At 36.4% G+C, this 24,982-nt stretch overlaps 1 protein-coding gene across 4 annotated transcripts; it reads left to right on the top strand.

The window, feature by feature from the left end:
* Positions 1-767: 767 nt before the first annotated feature.
* Positions 768-24,982, top strand: LOC127793032 (DEAD-box ATP-dependent RNA helicase 1). 4 transcript variants are annotated; one of them, XR_008021257.1, is made up of 10 exons: positions 769-1,099; positions 1,457-1,691; positions 4,584-4,838; positions 6,914-7,068; positions 7,480-7,657; positions 9,979-10,166; positions 12,208-12,412; positions 14,683-14,788; positions 15,598-15,768; positions 24,545-24,982. XR_008021257.1 is itself a non-coding variant. In XM_052323781.1 (10 exons), the coding sequence occupies exons 1-9, from the start codon at positions 975-977 to the stop codon at positions 15,699-15,701; spliced, it is 1,551 nt and encodes a 516-aa protein (XP_052179741.1). In that variant the 5' UTR covers positions 769-974; the 3' UTR covers positions 15,702-15,704; positions 24,545-24,981. The 4 variants fall into 4 exon arrangements, 3 of the variants coding, with proteins under 3 accessions (XP_052179742.1, XP_052179741.1, XP_052179740.1); XM_052323781.1 differs by having other exon boundaries at positions 15,598-15,704; positions 24,545-24,981; XM_052323782.1 differs by lacking the exon at positions 24,545-24,982 and having other exon boundaries at positions 768-1,099; positions 1,464-1,691; positions 15,598-15,825.

Genomic DNA, 24,982 nt, shown 5'->3' with positions numbered 1-24,982 from the left:
GTCTGGAAGAAAGAAACAAATATTTTATTTATCGCATTGAAAAATATGAAAATAAGATAATATTAGATTTATAATTATGATAAATTTGAGAAAGACTGTACTTAGTAATATTTAAATTTTAGTTTGGACAAATTAAAATTTGATTCACATTTATACTTCAACTGATTTTCAGTATCCTCTCTAATCAGAGATCGATTCAAAATTGAAATTTGATTTAAAAAATAATATTATTAATTAAATTAAATAATAATATAACATACATATAATATATTATTAAAAAACTAATTCATTATTATTTAAGATAATTTATTCAAATTTGTAAAAAGGCACTAATGATTTAAACAGCAATACAGGCTAGATTATGGAATTAATTGAAGCCTAATTAATTTTATTTATATATTGATTTTAATAAAATAATAAACAAAATTTATATTATATTTTATTTTTATACTTAAATGAATTAAAATTAGAATCATGCTATATTAAGGGTTACATCTTGAACTATACACATGCATGCAAATAACTAAATTATCCCTTGCACTTCATTGCCTCACGTTGTCGCACCTCACTGTCTTGTGCCGTCTCATTATTTTAAATGAGGAGTATTTTAGTTATGTGTCTCACTGTCTCATATTATTTGGGTGAGAGATATTTTTATTATTTTAATGATATTGTATAATTTAAAGTGTAGGTTTTTAAATTAATTGATATAGGCCAGGGTTCCTATCTTAACTTCAGCCCATCTGACCCAAACCCAGACCCGATATTGCAGTGGCCCGCTAACCCTAATCCGCTTCCTGGTTTTAACAGGTAATACCGTCTTCTTCCATCACCTCTCTTTGCTCTCGGCTCCTCTCTATTGATTTGCATACATACACAAACTCGTACTATTCTGTCTCCGCGTATAGGGTTTTTGTGGGGTTTACAGGGGGTTAGAAACGGTAGTATTATCTATTGAGAGAGAGAGAGAGGCAATGGAGGAAGCATCAGAACGAAACAAGAAGCAGAGCGGGCCAGTGCTTGCATGGATGAGAAGCCCGATTGACGTTTCCCAATTCGACGAATGCCCTCTTAATCGCCTCCCCTTTCTCGACCCTAGGTATTTTTCCCTTTCCTGAACTTACATGTATGTGTATACTATTATTTATACTCCATATTCACGAAGTTAGCCCTCTTTTGAATGGCTTTATTACCAGTGCATTGATTCATACACACAATCAAATCTACACTTATAGTTGAGGCTTACATTTAAGCTTTGTGAGTTATCTTTGCACGGCTTGAAAGTGTTGTTTTTCTTTTGTTTGTTCATTTTTCCTAACCCTTTACTTGACATTGAGCTTCAATATCGAGACACTGACACATTTGATCACTGTATGATGGGTTTCAATCCTCTTAACTTCCTTGACATATGCTACCTAGCTCTTTGTAATTTTTGATCAATTCTGAATTATATTAGGTTGCAGGTGGCTTTGCAGAGTATGGGTATTACTTCCCTCTTTCCTGTGCAAGTTGCAGTCTGGCAAGAGACTATGGGACCTGGTTCTTTTGAGAGAGACCTTTGTATAAATTCTCCCACAGGAAGTGGAAAGACGTTAGCCTATGCTTTGCCTATAGTGCAAATGTTGTCAACTCGTACCATTCAATGTCTTCGTGCTTTAGTAGTGTTGCCTACACGTGATTTGGCCTTACAGGTTATGCATCACTTCTATCGTCAATTTCCCATGCTGCTGCCAACAATCTTTCTTGGCTGAACACTTATGGAATTAGCAGAGTACATATTTGGTTTGTTAGATCTTAACTGTTATTCATGGAGCTATTTATATTTGTAGATATATTAATATGCCTAAAATTACAAAGCTTGGCTTGTGTATATGTGTGCATGTCTGTTATGCAGTACCTAAGTTGCTTTGTATAACATTGAGAACATATTTTAAGTGTTAGTGTACTTGATTTTTTGGTTATTTGTTAAAATTCACGTGGAAAACATTGTTGCTCATTAATGATTTTAAAGATGCCATTGCATATGTTCCATTCAACAGGAAAAACTTACTGCATAGAGCGGTTTTTTCAAATAAGGCTTATCATCCTCGAGTAGATGCATATAAGAATGCTAGTTGGGAGAAGTGTTAATGATCCATGCAAACTGTCAAAGAATCATTTTAATTAAACAGCCAGTAGCTAATGGTGGCCCTGTCACTTCAGGTGCCAGAAGGTAGAGTTCCTACGCATCTGACCACTTTTGTTTGTGCAAAATACATTAATGTGTTGGACCTGCCTTTCCATGATTGTCAGCCTTGGCTACCAATTACCAAGGAAAAGGTATCATTTTAATGAACAAAGTGAAAAGGAATGAAGAATTGACTCTCTCTGAAAGTTGATTCTTTTTTTTTTTTTTTTTTTTGCTGAGAAAGTTTAGTTTCTTGGGATGACGCCCCCTTGCGAGTGCCCTTACTGCCCAGCCCCAAGGGATAGAGGAGGTAAATCAGGGAGTCCATAGCAGCCAAGAGTCAAACACGGGCACACTGCAAACGTGAGGGCGGAAAGCCTTTCGTGCATGCCCTCTGGGCTCTGACCCTGGGGGCGAGAAAGTCTATTTAAGAATTGGTATGAAGTCACACATTTTGGAAAAAAACATGATGGTATGTAATTGAATTGGCTACTCTGTGTAGCTGAGATGAGGGTTTAAAAGATGAGCAAGAATGGTTGATGAAGTTTGTTATAGATTTAAGCAATTAAATAAACAGGGAGTGTACTGGGTATAAGTTTTGGAATGCATAAAATTGTTTGAACCGGGGAGGAATACTTGGTTGAAAAATGTCCCTACGGTGCCCTTATGGGACTGATGAAAAGCAATGGTAATGGTAATTGGTGGTTTTGGAATGGGTAGAGGTGCGGGATGAGATCTGAAGTTAAGAAACCATATTACAAACTTTTGTGTTGATAACTACAGTTTTCCAGTTAATCTTATTTATTAAAAAAAAAAAAGTAGCTTAACCTACATCATCAATTGTCTGCCAAAGGATACGTCTTATGAAAAAGAAGGTTAAAAGCAGCCAGTAGATCTTTTTGGCTGCACTGTCATTCAATTTACATCTAAGTGCATTCTTCATAATAAAATTAGCAAGCTAAGCGCCTCTGTGCATCAAGTTCTTCAATTATGTTGAGTGCTGTTCATCAATTATGTTCAATTTCATATCTTGACTTTATGCTTTTGACCTGGTTTTATTGCTGCAGGACATGATAAATAAACAGTATAATGATAGTATGTGTTGAATTTTATGAAATCATATTGCATTGTCATTGGAAATTTCATGTTCAAGAGTCTTTCTGATTCCCCAAATCACAATTCTCAACAAAAATGAAAAGCAAATAAAGAAAACTTAGGGGAAAAATTATAGGTCAAACTCCCACAAAACAATAATACACCAAGCTTTTACTGGACCGCATAGTAGAATTTAAGTGGCATCAGGTTACTTAAGGTTTGGAATTAAATTTCATTGTATTGTTTTGATCAGCTTGGTAATGTAAATATTTTAAAACATAATGGAAGAATGAAAGAGCTCAAAATATAAGAAAATGTTTGGTGATACAGAGTAGTGCTTGTAAAATTATTATATAGGGAACCAAAAACCTTTTGGAAACTCTGTTAACCTGGATGAAGAACTTTAGTATGGACACACACAAATGTATCCAGCTTTGAAAATCCATTGCCTTTCTTTGTTTTGAGGCTATTAGGGACTTCAAAGTTAAAATCAATCAAACAAAGAGTAAATTATGCAAGTGGGAGATGTGGATAATTAAAGTGCTCTCACTGATATCTTAGAATGTAAGTTGAGATATCTTTTTTGGGTAATTATCTGGGAGTACCTTTAAGCTCTAAGTTGAGTACAGGATGATTTTGGTGGGAAATTGTGAAATATGACCAATAACTTACCTCTCTCTGAAGGAGCAGGTGAATCCTCATCAAAACAACCCTGTCTAAAAATTGACTTACCTGTTCCCTTTTCTTAGCTCCTATCTCAGAAATTGATAGGCTTGAAGGACTGTAGAGGAATTTTCTTTTCTTTTCTTTTGGATGGGGGGTCTAAGTGATGAGTTTAGTATCACAAGTGGAATGTATCTATAACCCTCTATTTGTAGGTGTTATAGGTTTTAGGAAACTGGATCTTTTCAATAAAGCATTAATGGGAATTTGTTGTGTGGCTTTGTGTTGTAAACTTAAAATTTTAGAGGAGAATAGTGGTTGATAAATATGGGTGTGCTCAGGTGTGCATGGTTGGGGGGTTGGTACACATGTAAAGATAGACTTTTGGCTAACTTGGGGATTTGCTGGGGTAATTTTTTTATATGGGATGCTTTCTGCTTGAACTTTAGTTTATTGATTTGGAATGGCTCTAGGCCTCTAGGATTAAGTGGCAGGATAGTTAGTAAGAGCACAGGCCTTTTGTGCAATGAAATATTTTGGGCACAATATTTTGGTTATAACTGCTAATACAAAGTACAACCCCCATCAACAGTAGGTACATGACACATCCATGCACTATCTTAATGTTACCTTGAAAATATCCTTTTCTTTGTTTTAGGTTAAGGAAGTCTTTGCTGCTATTGCACCTGCAGTTGGCTTATCTGTTGGCTTGGCAGTTGGCCAGTCCTCAATTGCTGATGAAATTTCAGAACTTATTAAGAGGCCTAAACTTGAGGCAGGTATCTGTTATGATCCAGATGATATTTCACTGGATTTACAGAGTTCAGTGGACATTTTGGTTGCAACACCTGGAAGGCTGATGGATCATATTAACTCTACGAGAGGTTTTACACTTGAGCATCTTTGTTATCTGGTAAGTGTCAAATCATTTTTGTTTCAACTTTTACATACAATTTTTTCAAATTTCCAACACATTCCTTCATGGACAACCTTGTGGTTGCACCATTCAACAGAGGTGTACTAGTGCACACAGAAAAAGAGAACACAATGTATGTGAATAATTTTTGACAAATATATGTAATAAGAGTTTAACTAATTCCTTCTTGAGCTAGAATTTACTTGTCAATACTGGGGCTATTAAAGGCGCACCTTGGGCGCCTGGAATGCTTCCAGGCAGGTGCACACTAGGGCATGCCTAGGCCCAAGGCGCCTTGGGCTTAGGCGCACCTGGACCTTTTTAACTACTTTTTATTTGATTGTTTATTACTTTATTTAATTTTTTACTGTTTAGGGTTTATATTTATTGTTTCAATTACAAATTTGACAATGAGTAAAAAGGCTACTACTTCAAATGCTCCAATTGAATTTGAACTTGAACTTGATGAAGATGGAGAGGGAGATGATGTGGAAGAAGAGGATATTAGAAATTTTGCTTCTAATGATGAAAATATGGAAATGTTTGACCTTAGTGATGATGATGACTTTTAGATTATTTAAATGCATAATTAGTTAATCTTAATTAAGATTTAAGACCTATAAATTATTTAAGATTTAATTTAAGTTGACTTAAAAGACTTTTAAATTGCATCTTTTGGCATTTTTTATTGTACTTTTCATTACTATATGTTGAATTTTTTAATTTTCTTGATAACATGCTTGTGAATATGTTATTAGAAGTTAAGACCTATTTTATACCTTATTCTTCAACTAGCATATATATTTTTCATTTTTTTTAATTAGCATGCGCCTAGTTCCATCAAGCCCACGCTTTGCCTTGTGCCGCAACACCTTTTTGCGCCTTAGTGTGTCTTGGGCCTTTAGTAACACTGGTCAATACTGTTCCGTGCTAGTTGGTATGTACCATACTTGAAGAAATTAGGTACAAAATGGTTCTTGTTCCATTTTGGCAGAAATACTGGCTGTACAGTATCCCGGTGGTACTAGTGGTATGTCAAGACCTCAGGGATGCAGTTGGTTACTTTGTGTTCCTGCAGCAGTATGCTGTTGCAGGGACTTGTGGGGATGACGATGACCCTGCAACTCGGTCCCTCCCCAGTCCATGTTTACCTTCCTGCAACAGGGGGGGGGGGGGGGGCTGTTTCTTAGACCCACGGGGGTATTAATTTAACATTTTGTTATACATAAATGATGTATTATTGATTGTATAATTGCTTTATTTGTTATCACTAATTGTATAATTGCTTTCTATAATATGGAAAAGTAGAGACTTCCTACTTTTTTACATGTTGATCTGGAGACATTGTTATATTGTCTTTTTTTTTTTGGCTTTCAGAACATGCTCTAGACAATAGCGATAAAGGAAATTTTACTATAACTGTACACATTTTTATAGTATGCATAATTAATTACTCGAGCAATTTATCTGAAATGGTATCAATACCAGCTGTACCAATGACAAATCTGATACCTTGTACAACACGGTACCGACAACGATTGCTAGAACTCTGATGCAATGTCAAGTCACTAAAACCATGCATGTCAAGCTCTCCAACTGTCTGCTTCTATTATGACATTGCATTTCAGGAGGAACAAAACTTGAACTAAGTACCTTCTAGAGCTAGAGTTCGGAATTGTGATACCATGTGAACTCACTAGTAGCCCAAAACCATTTATATCAAGCTCTCCAACATGCTGCTCAAGTTATACCCTTGCAATTAAGGATTGAAACATTATGCTTGTTCTGGAATGCAGAGTTTTCAACCCATGGGACCACCTAATGCTTATGCCAATGCTGAAATTTCAGTCAGCATAACTTCTGCATTGTTGTTATCAAGTTACCATTATGGTTAATCAGTAGAATAATAAAAAAATGCAGTAAATATATTATATCTAGCAATCAAAAGCATTTTGTATGCTGGGCAAAAAAAAAAAAAAAAAAAAGCATTATGTATACATGTTATGACACTAGGTTTATTTTGGATTTTCTCTTTACAAATTACAAGTATATTTCTATAAGGGATTTTTCAGGTCGTTGACGAAACAGATCGATTGCTCAGGGAGTCATACCAATCCTGGCTTCCTACTGTTCTTCAGTTCACTCGCTTCGGTGTGGGAGGGCTCTTCCCTCATGCCAGAAATTTCCTTCCTTCCATGTTTGGTTCACTAAAGACAATAAGGAGACTGTGAGTTCTAATTCCTTTCACCTCCTTTGGTGTGATCTCTTAAATTTAATCATTATTGGGTATATGCCCACAAGAAGGGCAAATAGTTGTTGGCATTAATATAGTTTGTCACATGTGATGCATGCTATGGGTAAACTTGCATAGTTGCATATAAAAATGCAGTCTGTTGCTGCTTTTTTTTTTCTCAAATTCAAATGCATCTGGCTGGATATCACTGTCTACAGATCTAAACAAGTTATATTAGAATCCATGGATATATATGGGATTGGAAATTGGGAGTGTAGAAAAGAAATTTAGGTTTGTGGACAGATTTTCTTCAGATAACCTGCTTAGTTTCTCCCATATGTTGAGTGAAGTATTTCTCTTGTAACTGTTATCTTGTATTTCAAAAGGTACTTTAATTTATTGCAGCGGTGTTGAGAGGGGATTCAAGGATAAATTTTACCCTAGGCTTGTGAAGATGGTACTATCTGCCACACTAACCCGGGATCCAAGCAAACTCGCGCAGCTTGATCTGCATCACCCTTTGTTCTTGACAACTGGACAAAGACGTTACCGACTCCCGGAACAACTAGAATCCTTCAAATTGGTATGATTCTGTAACCATACTAGTAAATATTTTGAAAAAGTTGTTTCTGCTTTGTTTCAAGTGTATTGGGATGTGCAATTGTACTGTCTTGTTTCTCTTTTGCTAGAATTTGAGCGTTGATTCTCTAGTCAATGCACCTCATTAACACTATATATTCAATGTATGATTCATGCATATGAATGATACACTTAATGCTGATGGATTTAACATTGAAACTTGGACTCAACTTGTTTATGTGATAAGCCTTCTGAACAGACCTAGTCAAAGCCAATCTTGGACTGAACTTGAGAATATTTGTTTTTTGGGTAATCAATTAGCTTATTGGTCTATCTTTAGCTCTCACAATAAATTAATAAGTTAATGATGCTTGGTTTGTTTATCTCCTGAGCGATCATGAGATAACCTCTACCTGGATGATTCATGACCCCAACCTGAGTTGCTGGGTTCATCTTTCCTCTCTGTTGGGCGAAACACAAATCTTTAGTGGCAGAGGTACAAACTTTACACCAGCAACTTCTGTAGAATGTGATAACTTTCTTTCTCTTTGATCAAATGTTCAGTTGGTTTGTATAGTCGTCTCTTTGTGTTGTTGGGTGTTGAGCAATATGAATTCCTCTATAACCTATCTATAAAAATATTCACTGAATCATTTTTTGGATTTCATTCAAATACTTCAAAAAGTGGATGTATAGGTTTGGTAGCTTTTACAATCTCTTGTATATGGGTGACATTCTCTGGCATCTTTCTATAGAGTGTGGCTTCTCCAAGGCCTTCTTTAATATGTTGTTCACTTATCAATAGGGAAAAAATGGAATGAAGGTTAATTGTTTTGGTATTATGTACAACAAATTGTTTCCTTTGATGCATTAGGAGTTAAGGGTCTAATTTTTCAGGTATATTAAGTAATTGCAAGTTTAGAAAGTTGTGCTTTTGAAATGTACTATTTAATTTATTTGCTTATCTTGTGAAAATGGAGTGGAAATGGTATTTATCCATGAACTTTTAAATCTAAATTTTCAGTTGTTGGCCATGTTGAAACTAGTGTTATTAAAGGCGCAAAGCGCATAAGGGTCTTGGAGCCTGAGGCGCAAGGCGAGGCGCGAGCCTGGTAGAACTAGGCACTAGTTAATAAAAAATAAAATAAAATAAAAATATAGTTGAAGAAAAATGTATAAAATATGTCTTAACTTCTAATAATATTTTAACAAGCATGTTATAAAAAAAATCACTCTAAAGACCAAACATTTCTATATTTTCATCATTAGAAGCATCATCTCTAATATCTTCTTCCACATCATCTACTCTTGTTGGATGATTTCTATGGTTTAGAAGTGTGATGATAGTTTCATACATTTTTTTGGTAGGTAATATACTAGACTTGAATTTGCATCTTTCTTTGTTTTGGTGACTTAATGTTGCATGTTGTTATTGCATGCCTTGAATTTGTTCAATTCTCCCTATCCATCTTCATCTAGTTCAAATTCAATTAGAGCATTTGAAGTATTAGCATTTTTAGTTATTGTCAAATTTGTAGTTGAAGCAATAAATTTAAACCCTAAACAGTAAAAAATTAAATAAAGTAATAAACAGTGAAATAAAAAGCTTGAAAAACAGCTAAAAAGCCCAAGGCATGCCTTTTGGTCTCACTTGCCTAGAAGGCTTTCAGGTGCCCAGGGTGCACCTAGGCGCACCTTGCGCCTAGGCGCGCCTTTAATAACACTGGTTGAAACTAGTAGCAAATGTACAATTTGCTACAGTATTTGTTTAAATGGTTGAGAACTTGATGAAATTTAAAATATCAGTTGAGTAATTGGTTACTTTCGTTCTATGAGTGTGTTTGGTATATTACTTGTCCATCTTGAATCTTGTATTTGGTATGACTTTTTTGCTTACAAAAATTAATTGCATAAAGAAAGTTTTGGTTTTGTAATAATTGAGGAGATTATTATTATGCTAAGGCTTCAAAAATTTAATAGAAGTCATTACCTAACTCATCGGTCTCTTATTGTGCAATCCTCTCCCACAGTGGTTTTAAGATTATCCAGTTGAGCCTTGGGACATATGCTTTTGTAGTGTTGTTACTCTTCATTCTGCACAGTTGCCTTCTCAATTCTCAGAACCAATGAACTTATTTGAGGATGTATCATCAAAATTGTGAAATTTAGAATGTCTAGATGCACACTGTTCCAATCTGAGTCTATCTGATTCTTTCTATTCAAACACAAAGTTTAGTTATATCACCTGCTTAAAAAATATTATCCTTGGAAAAATTGGTTGTTAATGTTCAATTATCATTTTTTTCCCCCCAATCTTCTATGCAGATATGTGAATCAAAACTTAAACCATTGTATTTGGTGGCCCTTCTTCAAACTTTGCAAGGGGAGAAGTGCATTGTTTTCACATCCTCAGTAGAATCAACCCACAGACTCTGCACATTACTGAACTTCTTTGATGATTTACGAATCAAGATCAAGGAATATTCTGGTCTTCAGCAGCAGTCCATAAGAAGGTAATATCTGAATTTGTCTACTTAATTGGTCTTATCATTGTACATAATTTATGATTATTGATTGTTTCTCTAGACAGGATTAAATCCATTTCATGAGCTGTGGATGTGCTTGATCATGGGGTGTGTTGAAAAACTTAAGACTCTATGGTATACATGGATGGCTTGGACTAGAACTTTATTAGCATTACCAAGGAAAAAAACCAAGTAGATGTTCTCATTGTTTGGTTTTCAAATTTATTGTTGCTGAATGGTGACCATGAAATCTGACCACTGAGGAGGTTTAAGTTCTGCATTCCTAATGGACAATTGTCTTTACAATTTTCCAGTGCGTATAGACCATGGTTGTAAATACTGTATTGGACAAGATAATGGATTTGTCACTGGTATGGTATAGTATGGTATCAGATAATACTGGGTACCCTTTAGGATTTATAAATAAGTTAACAATATAAATTACAAAAATATACAGAATATATAAACATAATAAATTTTTCAATAAAAATATTATAATTTAGCTTAAAATTTAGAAAACCTAAACATTGTATATAGCCTCTTATTAAAAAAAATACATATATAATCTAAATAAACAAAGCCTAAAGAACCAATTTAACACAACCTAACAATGATAAATTGACAATACTTCAAATCCATTTAATCAACATAAACAAGTAAACTACATTCAAAATTTCAAAAAAAAAAAAAAAGGCATAAGACAAACATAAAAATTCTTCTTGTTTAACATTCAGAATTCCAAAATAACAAAATTTCCAAAACTAACATTCCTCCTGTTTAAAAAATGCATACACAAACAAACATCCAAAGTTTTAAAAAAAATAACAAAAATCTATAAACATACCTTCCTCATGCTTGCCATTCAAAATTCCTTTATAAAAAGTCATTCAAGATTGTATGTGGACCGGTACTGCTGGCCAATACTGCCTGATATTAGCTGGTACCAGCCAGTATTGCTACTGGAATGATACTGACTCCTTATTCATTTTGTTTTCTCATCGGAATGATAGTATAGTCCAGTATGGTATGAATTTTACAACTCTACATAGACCATTATGTCACCATGGTCATGTCTAGGCAGGTTATTAGCACTGGTTGTGCCCCTATCTATTACCTATTTTCCATAGCAATACAGGAAAGCATGAAATCTGCTGTGAAGACGTGTAATTTCATTATATTTGACTCAAGGAACTTATTTAGCCACTTCTGCACAAAATTAGTTACCATTTTGCTATAAAAACTTAATTCATGAGAGCATTATTAAAATATAAGGGATGGCAATGGGTCTCCCATTTACCCATTTACATACTTGTTTTAACAAATTTTCAAATAAATCTTATGCCTATTTCTCAATTTTTATACTTGTTTTAATTTTAATTGGGGACCCAATCAGGGACCCATTTTTGGGACTCATTGCCATGCATTATATCTGCAAATTTGCTGGAATCAATTTTTTTAAAATATATTAATTGGAGTTGGATTTGCTCACTGTGGTGCTGTGTATTTATTTGTATGAAAAAGGGACCATTCTTTAATATATTTTGTAAATTATGATTTTTAGGTTATCAGCTACTGGATAATTGTTTTACTGGGTTTTTTGGGCATCCTTATTCTTCATCATTTCTTAGGTGCTTGGTACTTGATGGAAGATGTTCATTTATGTCTTTGCTTGTCCCCTAGATTCTAATTTTCTCTTACAAGGAACTATCTCTGAGTGGTCAATTCTTATTTTAGAGCTATAATACTTTATTTTGGGCATAAAATGGGGGACAGAGAATATAAAATGATATCAACTGCCTGCCATTTTGCTGTAATGTGAATGTTTGTACGTGGTATCATCCTGTGTAAACTTCTGGTCAATAAACTGTTACTGTGGACACACCTGTTTCTAACTTTTGGCAATATGTCTAGTCTTTGGCTCTTTCGATACCTACTGGAAGGCTGTAATTTATCCTGTCATAAACTTCAAGTTTGTCTCAATAAGTGTAAACCTATTGGACTCTGATAATGGTGAGAATTTATTCTTCAGCAAGACATTGAAGGCATTTCGGAAGGGAGGAATACAAACACTTGTTTCCTCTGATGCAATGACTCGTGGAATGGATGTTGAAGGGGTCAGACATGTTATCAACTATGATGTGCCGGCATACATAAAGACATACGTTCATCGAGCTGGTCGAACTGCTAGAGCAGGCCAGTCAGGGCGTTGCTTTACACTTCTTCGTAAAGACCAGGTTTGTTGCCTGTCTAAAGTGAATTCTAGATGATTGCTTGTCTAAGTTGTAGAAAGATGGGAAAGTGGAATCATAAATCTTTCAAAAGAATGGAGGAACTTTTTTCTTTTTCTTTTTTGGCTGGATCAGAGGAGCATTTTTCAATGGAATGATGATGCTTAGAAGCATGTCCCATATGATGTTCCTTAAAATCCTACCCATGACATTCTTTTTTGAATATGAACTAGTTTGTCCGATGTGTGAGACACAATTAAAATAGTTTGGACATGTGAAACATGTCAAAAGAAGAGCAATAGACACACTAAGAGTTGAGTGGATGGGATTGAGGAAGTCCCCCTTGGATTGAAGGAGGAAATGAAGAACAGAACCCCCCCCCCCCCAAAAAAAAAAAAAAAAAAAAAAACACTTAGGAAGGAAAAAGAGGGAAAAAAAAAAAAAACTACTTGGTTTATGTATAGGGGAATAAGGGTGGTTCCATGAATGTATAGTGGAGCTCAGGTGGAGAGTTCAATCTGTCATGTTGAGGAGGTGATCTGAACATCCTTTTAACAAAGATTTTATGTATAGGGGTATCTGTATTTCCTTATTTGATCAATGAAGGGAGAGGTTGGGGATATTTACGTTCTGCCACATGAGAATGGCACTTGGAGATTCACATGGATATCATGATCCTTGTATGGAGAGATTGCAGATAATTCTGATAACTGAGAGGAGTTGCTATGGCACACTATCTAGGAGGATGTGATAGGTGTGCCCGCAATTTTTTAAGGTTCAATTTTTCTATAAGCAAATCAAACTAATGCTAGTATTCAAATCTCTCATAAAGCATTCTAGTTTCTACAAAAAATATTCAACTTGTGTTATGTGACAGTAGAATTAAATATCAAAAAGAGACTCATGTCAGATGACATTTACCTTGTAGACTTTCTATAAATAGATTTGATATTTACTCTTAATTTTTGAATGATCCCACCTGAAAAAGTTCCTTACGTCACCACTCTTAGAAGGAAGGCTAAGAGTCACATGTAATTTGAACTAGAAATATTATTTTGAACCAAGGAACAAAGTTTTCTTCTGTTCCATTGAAACAGCTCCTTGATGAACAACATGAAACTATCTTAAAAATCGTATTCCCAATGTTTCCTATAAAACATGCTAAAAAGCATGAAAACTTCCTAAAATATTATGAACAGCTATTTAAAATGAAGTAAAATGAAGCAAAGGGAAGGCTGGGTACAAAAGAAATCCTCCTACCCTGGCAAAGCTGGAAGCCGGGTGCACTCTTTGAAGTAGTAACTTTTTTCCAAGATATAAGGAGAGATATTATGAATTCCTTATAGGAATACATTTGAGGATAAGTCAAAATGTCATAAGATATATATTAAAAAGTTTTGACAAAAATATAAAATATCAAGTACACCCCCCCCTCCTCATATCGTGGAAAGTATAGGTTTTTATTCTTTTAACAAGTAGATGCTTCTTCTATACAAGATGCTATCATTAATTGGCGCCCACCCCCCTCCTCATTCTACTACTACTAACAATTTTGATATTTTTGGCAATTAAGTTCCAAAACTATCAAGTACAGGCTTTGACTTGAAGCTTTTTCCATTCATTTCCCTCCGTTGGGTTCTATTCTCAATGTTACTGATGGGGAAAAACAATTTTCACTAAGTACTTTCCCAACATTGACATATTAGCATCTATTACAAATTGTACTGGAATTATTTTTAGATTTGTAACTTTTGTTTGGTTGAGTTTGTATTCATATTTAAAATGCAGGAACCTGTGGTTGATACAATTACTTTAAAGTAGGTTGAATTTGCTTTCAAATGATTTGATGGTTACCTTATGAAGAAAGATGTGTATACCTCAAAAAAATATTTGTCATTCAATTTTTAAGCTTATATAAAAATAAGGTTCTATTTCAGAACAATGCTATAGCTTTTATTTTCTTTTACTATTTCCTGCAATTTTCTGATATGTTTCCAAAACATTTCCATTCCAAGCTAAGCGAAACAAATCTAAATGTTACTTTGATCCTTGTTTCTGACTTAAACGTAGTGACGATTTCAATTTATTCTTAAGAGTTTGATTGGTACTTGTCTTCTATTTCAATCTGCGGGTCATATTTTTATACATTTCACTTACTAAAATAGTTTTGCAGTATCCAGTATTTTGCTGCTATTTGGTTTTGCCTACTAAAAGAAATATGAGGTGAGAAGTGATATTGCTCTGTGGTAAGTATCAACATATATCTCTTGTTTCAGGTTAAGCGATTCAAGAAGATGTTACAGAAAGCTGACAACAACTCTTGTTCTGTTTACTCTGTTCCTTCTGATGCCATAGAATCACTTCAGTCAACATATACTTCTGGTAATCTCTCTCTCTTTCTCTCTCTCTCTCTCTCTCTATATATATATATATAATTTGTTTGGTTATTTTTTTATAGGCCACACGAATAGGATTTGTTGTCTGCAACTGGTACTGCTTATAAATGTTTAAGATCAGAAACATAATTTTCTTTGTCTGAAACAGGTAAAGGTATTAAGAAGAGAAACTCAACTTTTAATGTGGATTTAACTGCAGGGGCTAAATTTGGTTTAGCGAGTCCCCACTAAAACATAAGAAAATAGGTGGAAATGGTTTTTATGAGATTGGATTGTAATTGCCAGTCAGTCTGGTCATATAATTATTTATCTATTCTGGTTGCTTTAAGAGTGATTAACAGTCAGCTCACATTTCCTGTTGTGTACGTTGGCAAGGGCTGAGAGCCTTAATGTTAAACCATGAATCAACTATATATCATTTAGCTTGATACTTTTCATTCACTCCATCATGAATAATGAAAGAACTTGATAGTCCAGATGATTGAGTTGGCCACTTCATTCTTCCTCCTCTGTCTAAGAGAAATATACTATTAACTTGGTAAACAAAGAATGGGAACCAAGGCTTCTCCAAAGTTAGTTTTATATTAGTATATGAAATGGATTATTCCCAATAACAGTTTAGTTACAATCCAAACTAATTTTATTTTACCTCATCAAATAGGTTAGTCTGAGTCATATTGAGTTTCATCCAGTTGTATGTAGTTTCTGGTTTTTTTTCTCTGTTATGCCTTTAATTTTGGGGACAATAGTAAGAGATGTTTCTTGAACTAACCCTTGTTATTCTCAATGTGTCAGCTCTGGAAAAATTGAAGGAGAGTGTTGAAGCAGAAACAAACAGGAAGCGCAAGACTAAATTCAAGTCTTCTAGCTTGGTTAAAGGACAGAAGTTAAACAATTAGTAGGCATGAATTTTGTTTTCCTAACATGAATCTCTCATCACATGTCCAAATTTGCTGTCTGTATGAGGTGAATCTGAAATTCTCCATTTTACTTCTATAATTTGATTTCCGATCTTAAAACGAGGTCTTACGACTTTTTTTAAGGGGGGCTGAATAACGAGGTCTGAAGAGAATTTATGCAAATGATGATTTACTCTTGTTATAGCCGTTTTGAAGGACACGATATGTGAAAGCTCACTTCAGTATTTCCACACCCTTTGAGCACTTCGATGTGAAGTGTATTCTTGATCTTGACATCACATACCCATACATGCACTCATTGATGCGGTCACCAATCAAGACCCGGCCCAAAGCTGACCCGACCACGCCGGAACAATATTTTAATACTTTTTAAGTTTTAGAATTCTATTTGATTTAGGATTCAATTTCATGTTTCTACTTGATTTAGAATTCTACTTCATGTTAGATTATGATTTATTTCTATTAGGATTTTAGTTGGATTTTGTTTACAAATATTAGATAGATTTGGATTAGCCAAATACTATAAATATGCCTAGGATCTAGAGTTTGTAATCAAGTTTTTTTTAATCAAATTTCAGCAACCTATTTGGGTTTTCTTAGCAAAATAGTTTTGTTTTTGCATCTTCTTGAAAGTCAAGCTTCGGCCATTGAAGTTTGTTCTTTCAAGGGTTTATTTTGGTGTGTTTTCTTCACACTCGCGCTACACGTTGCGTCAGGTGGTATCAGAGCAATTAATCAACCAATCAGATGGCCAATCTTGAAGGTAACGATAGCAACCAGCCTTGTGACGGTGATCAGGGGTTGTCCGCAGTTTGGAGAGCAATCGAAGAACAGCGGGAAGTAACTCGTACTATCCAGCAGCGATTGGAGCAACTTAGCAACCAATTGGGCACCTTACTACGAGTTGATGATGACAGGAACCTAAATAATGGGGTGAATCAAGCCGGAGCGGGAAGACCACCCATTAATCATGTCCTTGTTAATCCTAGAAGACCAGTGATTGAAGATAGCGATGAAGATGATGATTTTGGTCTTGCAATAGCTAACCCTGGTGGTAGAGGGGTTAGGAGGAATGCGCATTAGCACAATCATTGGGGCAACGATGAGTATAAACTAAAAGTTGATATTCCTACCTTTAGTGGAGATCTTGATATCGAAGGGTTCCTGGATTGGATCACTAAGGTTGACCGTTTTTTCGAATACATGGAGATCCTATATGAACAACAAGTAAAGTTAGTGGCTTACAGGTTGAAGGGTGGTGCATCTGTTTGGTGGGAGTGATTAAGAGAAACGAGATTGAGGGAAGGCCGATAGCCAGTTCAGACATGGAGACGAATGAAACAGCTATTAAGAGGTAGGTTTTTCCCCCTGACTATGAACAATATATGTTTGAAACTTATCAAAGATGTGCACAGGGCATGAAGAGTGTGAATGAATATACCTCTGAGTTTCTGCGATTGGCGGAGAGAAACCAATTGTCAGAAAGTGACAATCAACAAGCAGCTCATTACTTGAATGAATTGAAGTCTGCTATTCGTGATAAAATTGAGGTTCAAATGATTCTGAGTGTGCAAGAAGCAAGAAACTTAGCTTTAAAGGCTGAGTTAATGTTGAGTGAGAGAGTTCGTAATGACAACTATCGTTGGTATAGTGGGAATGAAAATAAACAAGCAGCTTTTGATAAAGGCAAGTCGGTTCAGGGAGCACAACCCTCCAATCCACCCCATACAGTCAACCCTAATAAGGCTACAACGGGGGGAAACATTCGAGGTACTACTTCTAATCTTCCAAAATCCCCTAATCCTTATGCAAAGCCTATTCTTTTAAAATGTTTCAAGTGCAATGAGGTTGGGCATCGATCTAGTGATTGTCCAAGGAGAAAAAAGTTAACATTGTAGAAAGGGAAGAGAAAGATGTTGCTGAAGAGGAAGTATATTGCGAGCCTGATGGGGAGGATGGCGAAGAAGATTATGGACATGGGGAATATACCTGTGTAGTGAGGAAGTTAATGCTATCTCAAAAGAATGAAGATACTACTCAATGGCATAAGCTTTTTCGCAAAAGGTGTGCGGTGAAAGAAAAAATCTTTGAGTTGATTATTGATAGTGGAAGTCAAGGGAACATCATAGGAAAAGACGTGGTGGCAAAGATGTAGTTAACTACTGAAAAACATCCAAGGCTTTACATGATTGGATGGATCAAAGAAGTTGGTGGCATACATGTGGATGAACGCTGCATGGTGCCTTTCTCTATTGGTAAGTACTCCGACGAAATCTATTGTGATATTGTTGATATGGATGCTTGCCATATTTTATTTGGGAGGCCTTGGCAATTTGATGTGGATGCTAAGCACTTGGGTAGAAAGAACACATATCAGCTTGAAAAAGAAGGTGTGCGTTATACTTTGTTATCCATAGTGGAAAAGAATCAAAGCAAAGCTTCTAAAGTAGAGGGGTGAAATTTTCTTACTATTGCACATAAACACACTTGAGTTTGTGAGGGAGTGTAAGGATACTTGAGAGGTTCACTTATTGGTTATCAAGGGAGAGAGTGTGAGTGAGCCACTAAAGGTGAATCAAATTCTAGTGGAGGTGCAGGGATTGTTGGAGGAATTTCAGGATGTGGTTCCTGAGGAGTTGCCTAATGAGCTACCTCCTATGAGAGATCTTCAACATTACATTGACTTGGTTCTTGGTGCTAGCTTGCCTAACCTACCACACTACAGGATGAGTCCTAGGGAGAATGAGATTTTGCGTGAGCAGGTAGAGGAATTGTTGAGAAAAGGGCACATTCAGACTAGCATGAGTCCATGTGCAGTGCCAACATTTTTGCTTTGCCAAGCTTTGACAAATTGTTTGAGGTTGAGTGTGATGCGAGTGGAGTGGGAATAGGTGCTGTGTTGTCCCAAGAGAAGAGACCAATTGCATTTTTCAGTGAGAAGTTGTGTGAAGCCAGAAGAAAGTGGTCTACTTATGATAAGGAGTTTTATGCAGTGGTGAGGGCTCTTAAGACATGAGAACATTACTTGATTGCCAAAGAATTTGTTCTTTACATGAATCACCAAGCTCTTAAGTACTTGAGTAACAAAGGCAATTGAGGAGTGATATGCATGCTAGATGGTTTGCTTTTATTGATAAATTTTCATATAAAATTGTGCATAAGTCGGGACAGCATAATCGAGTGGCGGACGCTTTGAGTAGGCGTGTGGATTTGATTAAGACTCTCAGTGTTAAGATTGTTGGGTTTGAGTGCTTGAAAGAATTATATGGACAGACGAGGATTTCAAACATGTGCGGGAACAATGCATGTCTCAGCAACTGTCAGGAGATTTCTATGTGCATGATGGGTTTCTCTTGAAGGGAAATCAATTGTGCATCCCTTGCACATCTCTTCGTGAGAAAATTATTCGGGATTTGCATGGTGGTGGCTTAGCAGGGCATCTTGGCAGAGACAAGACTATTGAAGCTGTTATGGGAAGGTATTATTGGCCAAGAGCAAGGAGAGATGTTTCTATTATTGTTGCGAGATGTTATATATGTCAAATAGTTAAGGGGCACTCTTCTAACACCGGTCTCTACATGCCATTGCCTGTTCCCAATGCTATTTGGGAAGATTTGTCTATGGACTCTGTGTTAGGTCTACCGCGAACCCAACGAGGTATGAATTCTGTTTTTGTAGTGGTTGACAGGTTTTCCAAAATGGCGCACTTTCTCCCATGTAAGAAGACGGCAGATGCAGTAGCTACAACCAAATTGTTTTTCAAGGAGATTCTTAGACTACATGGAGTCCCTAAAACTATTATTTCGGATCATGATATAAGGTTTTTGAGTCACTTTTGGATTATCTTGCGGAGAATGTTCGATTCATCTTTGAATTTCAGCAACATAGCACATCCCCAGACTGATGGACAGACAGAGGTGGTGAATCGTACCTTAGGAAATCTGATTCACAGTGTTTGCAAAGATAAGCCAAGACAATGGGACCTAGTCATAGCTCAAGCGGAATTTGCCTACAACAACGCCGTGCATAGCTCAACAGAAAGATCACAATTCTCTATCGTATACATGAAAGTTCCTAATCATGCATTGGATTTGATAAAATTGCCAAAGGTATCAGGTTTCAGTGTTGCAGCTAGTGACTTAGCTGAGCATGTTCAAGCAGTTCAGGAAGATGTCAAGCAAAAGTTGCACAAGGCGAATAAGAAGTATAAGGCAGTAGCTGACAAACATAGGAAGCACAAAGTATTTACGGTTGGAAATGAAGTCATGATATTTTTGAAGAAGGAACGGATTCCTGCAGGACAACAAAACAAGCTCCAACCAAAGAGGTATGGTCCTTACAAGATTACAAAGAAGATCAATGATAATGCTTATGTTGTGGATTTGCCAAATTATATGGGTATTTCCAAAACATTCAATGTTGCTGATCTTTCTTTGTATTTGCCTGACGTTGAGTTGTCATACTCAGATTATAATTCGAGGACGAATTCTTCTCAAGTGGAGGTGAATGATGCGGTCACCAATCAAGACCCGGCCCAAAACTGACCCGACCACGCCGGAACAATATTTTAATACTTCTTAAGTTTTAGAATTCTACTTGATTTAGGATTCAATTTCATGTTTCTACTTGATTTAGGATTCTCTTCATGTTAGATTAGGATTTTAGTTGGATTTTGTTTACAAATATTAGATGGATTTGGATTAGCCAAATACTATAAATATGTCTAGGATCTAGAGTTTGTAATTAAGTTTTTCTTAATCAAATTTTAGCAACCTATTTGGGTTTTCTTAGCAAAACAGTTTTGTTTTTGCATCTTCTTGAAAGTCAAGCTTCGGCCATTGAAGTTTGTTCTTTCAAGGGTTTATTTTGGTGTGTTTTCTTCACACTCGCGCTACACGCCGCGTCACTCAATAGAGACAGATGATATATGTTTGCATATTTTCTTTTATAATTAATATGATTTTGACAAAAAAGCATGCCAGTAAGGGGACATACCGTATACAACTGAAGAAAAAATCTATCTGTCTACATATAGAGATGGCAAACGGGTCGGGCCGGGCGGGGCCGGCCCGCCACCAAGTGGCCCACGGGCCAAGCGGGTCGGGCCAAATCGGCCCGCTTTAAAACGGGCTAGCAGATTGCTGGCCCTAGCCCGGCCTGCAGGCCAAGCGGGCCAAACAGGCCCGCCCAATTTTTTTTTTTTTTTTTTGTTTGATAATTGATACCATATTTGGCCATTTAGCCCACTTTGAAGAAAAACAACCTACTCAAAAAGTCATTTTTGGAGGCTAAATTACAAATAAGAAAAAAAAAAACAATTAAAAATTATGCCTCTAATCTTCATCCTCTTCATCAACAACATTTGAGTCTTGTTTAGAAAGTCTTATATCATCAATGCTTGACTCCTCATCCTCATCATCATCTATAATAAAAAATTACATATGTTAATTATTTATCATATAAGAGAAATGTTTAATATTATGTTAAATCCTAGATATTAGAAAGTTTAAAAAAAATTACCTCCAAAACCATGTAACCAACTCCGTGTGCACAAGAGAGCTTGAATTGTTTCATCATGCAAACGACTTCTATACTTGTTCAAAATACGAGATCCAATGCTAAAAGCGGACTCCGATGCTACGGTTGTTATCGGAATACTCAATATATCACAAGCCATCTTTGCAATAATTTTCCCTCTATTAGCTCGCTCTCTCCAATATGCCAAGACATCAAATGCTCCCGATATTAGAATCCTTGGCTCTTCCAAATAAAGATCAAGTTGGGATTTTCCGGCATCGTTAGAAACTTGGCAATCAAATGCTTCAAAATCCTATCAAATAATAAAAAAAATAGTCAACCAAATATTTATATCAATTATATACGAACAAGTGTTTTAAAAAAATATAGACTTACATCATATATATTTTTTGACTTCTTTGCTTGTTCACCTCCAATGGAAATTTGTGATCCACTAACATTTGAGGAAGGCATTGAACTTGAACTTGATAAACCATTGTTAACATATTCACCATAAAGCCTATACAAAGCCGTCTTCACCCTTTCTAACTTCTCTTCATAGTTATAAGGATTGAGCTTTGAATAAGTGTACCTCAAAAAGTTAAACTTCTCGGTTGGATCAAGAATCGCTCCAAATGCAAGAACCACTCTATAATCACTCCAATACTTATCAAATTTTTCTTTCATCCTTGCACTCATACTTGCAATCAACTCATCATCATTTTCTAAGTTGGATGTCAAGAGACACTCTATCCTCCAAATTTCCCCAAAATACAAATTAGATGTAGGGTATGAGGATCCAGAAATCAAATTAGTGATAGTATAAAATGGCTTCAAGAATTCACAAATTATCTCCCCTCTTGTCCACTCATCACTTGATGGACACCACCTATAATTTTTATCACATAAGCTTAAACTATGAAATGCACGACGATACTTGAGTGCACTCTCAAGCATTATGTAGGTGGAGTTCCATCTAGTGACAACATCCGGTCTCAACCCAATTCCTGTATCAATTCCACCAACTTGCTCAATACATTGATAAAATTGTCTCATCCTAGCTTCTGAACCCCTCACATAATGAACACTTTGTCTTATTTTATGCAATGCCTCACTAGCTACCTTCAAACCATCTTGAACAATAAGGTTCAGTATATGAGCACAACATCTAATGTGAAAGAAATCTCCATTAAGCAACAAAGTATTCGACAAATTTAAATGTTCTTTCAATATATTTTGCATGTTGTCATTTGAAGTGGCATTGTCCAAAGTGAGGGAAAATTTTTTTTTCTCCAATCCCCAATCCTTTAAAAATTCCAACACCTTCAATGATAATTCACGTCCACTATGTGGTGGCTTCATATGAGCAAATGACAATATCTTACTATTTAACTTCCAATTGCCATCAACATAATGAACAGTAAGAGAAATAAATCCATGATTAGTGCATACAGTCCAAACATCAGAAGTCAAACAAACTCTACCAGGAATTTGGGCCAATTGTTGTTTTAACTTCTCTTTCTCTATGTCATATGTTCTCAAGACATCCGCTTTAGCAGTATTTCTACAAATGAACTTACAATGTTCATTCAGAAACTTTTGGTAATTTCTAAACCCCTTCCACTCAACCATATTAAAGGGTGCACCATGTGAAATAATCATCTGAGCAATAAGTTCACGATTTACTTTAGGGTCAAATTTTTTTCTCTTCAACTTCCCTTCATAATCAATAAGCATATCTCCCGCATCATTATACTTAGAAATCATCATACATTTAGGAATATGATGACTAAATGAGAGGTTCCTGATTTAGATGGACATGAATATTCTTTACCACACCCTTTGCATTTACACCTTGGTTTGCCATCACTACCAACACCAATTTTCACAAAATGGTTCCACACATCAGAGGTTAAAATCTTAGGCTTTTTTGATTGTGATTGTGAGATAGATTCCTCATTAACATTACTAGGGATTCCTCTCGAAATTTGATCATCACCATCCATTCTAAATTTCTAACAGAAGAATCCTCACTGTAAATAATTAAAATAATTCATTTAAAATAATTAACACAAAACTTTAGGCTTTAGCTAGGCAAATAATTAACAAAAAAGCTTAACTTACCTTGCTTTAGCTAGGCAATAGAGGCAGGCGGCGTGAGCGAGGCAGTGAGCGAGAGAGGGCGAGGGGCGCGGGCGACAGAGGGGGAGCGAGGGCGACTGAGGGGCGAGGGCGGCGAGCGAGGGGGGCGGGCACGGGCGAGGGCGAGCGCGGGCGAGGGCGAGACAGAGGGCGAGCGCGGGCGAGGGCGAGGGCGAGGGCGAGGGCGAGACAGAGGGCGAGAGCGAGGGGCGCGGGCCAGGGTGAGACAGAGGGCGAGGGCGAGGGCGAGCGAGGGCGAGAGCGAGGGGCGAGGGCGAGGGCGAGGGCGAGGGCGAGGGCGAGGGCGAGGGCGAGGGCGAGGCAGAGGGTTAGGGTCAGGGCGAGAGGCGAGGCTGAGGGTGGGGGGTTTTGTGGGCGATTAACGGGCCGGCGGGCCAAGCGGGCCGGGCCAAATCGACCCGGCCTTAAATGGGCCAGCAAACTGCTGGCCCTAGCCCGGTCCCGCGCCGGGCCCATTTTGCCATCTCTATCTACATACAAGAAATATTGTCTTAGAATTGCACTAAAAAAATAAGAGGAAGGGGAGTATCCTCTCTGAACACTAAAGTAGGGGGATGTGGAAAATTATGTCCACAAGATGTCTTGATAAATCTTTTAGAGTTCTCTTATTTCCCTGGTGCAAATTCACCAGATCACACTGAGCACTGTCACAATCTGAGATTGTTTTTGCTAATTGGAAAACACAATCCTGAGAGTAGAACAAATCTTACATTTTCAACATGTTCCATTGTACAACAAACATAATAAATGAGGCTCCAGATCCTCTAGCTATCTGAATATGTGGTAAAAGATAGTCATCTGATTTTTTGTCCTTGCACTTGAGGCGCCAGTCCGTAATCAGATTTGCCATGCTATTAGATTACCAACCTTTGGGGTGGAACCCTGCGGTGCAGTCAAAACAAAAAAGGCCACCCTTGTGGGAGTCATCAATATCCAGACCAGAGCACTTTCCCAAGATGATCCAACCTTCAGATATCTCTATGGCATATTTGTTTAATCAATTTATGTAGTTTAAAAGTTCTTTTTTGAGGCAAATTGAATAAGTTGATTTGATCTGTAAACTGGCTGTAATTTTTTCTTAAGTTACTTTACTGGATGTCTTGTATCTTCTGAATATTACTAATGCGAGTTCAATCTTGCAGTGAATCTGAAACTGGAGAACAATTATAGAATTCCCTCTTCAAGATTGCCCGAGGAAAGATCTTATGGTCTTTCACTTGCCTTTTTCTTGTTTGTTATCATTTACTTTTGTCTAAGGCTTCTGGTAAATGAAAATGTCTTTTATTTTATTATCCAAAATATTTGTCACATGTGAAGTGGGTATATGTTGCAGATGCTGAATTCATGTATGTGAAATCATGAGACAACAAAAGTGTCATGGTATAAACAACATGACACTTGAATGATGAGGTGTTGGTAACAATACGTCTTGGTTTATGTTTACTTGGATCCCTATACACAGGAACATGTGATCTAGGTTCGAGTCCAGTATAGAGTTGACATATGATTAACAGAACAGTACACCAACTTGTGATACATAGTTAGCTAAATTTTGATACAAACTCCTTACAGGATTTTCC

This window comes from Diospyros lotus, unplaced genomic scaffold (assembly GCF_014633365.1).
Source record: "Diospyros lotus cultivar Yz01 unplaced genomic scaffold, ASM1463336v1 superscaf1, whole genome shotgun sequence".
Lineage (NCBI taxonomy): Eukaryota > Viridiplantae > Streptophyta > Magnoliopsida > Ericales > Ebenaceae > Diospyros > Diospyros lotus.
This window is presented reverse-complemented; position numbering and strand designations above follow the sequence as displayed.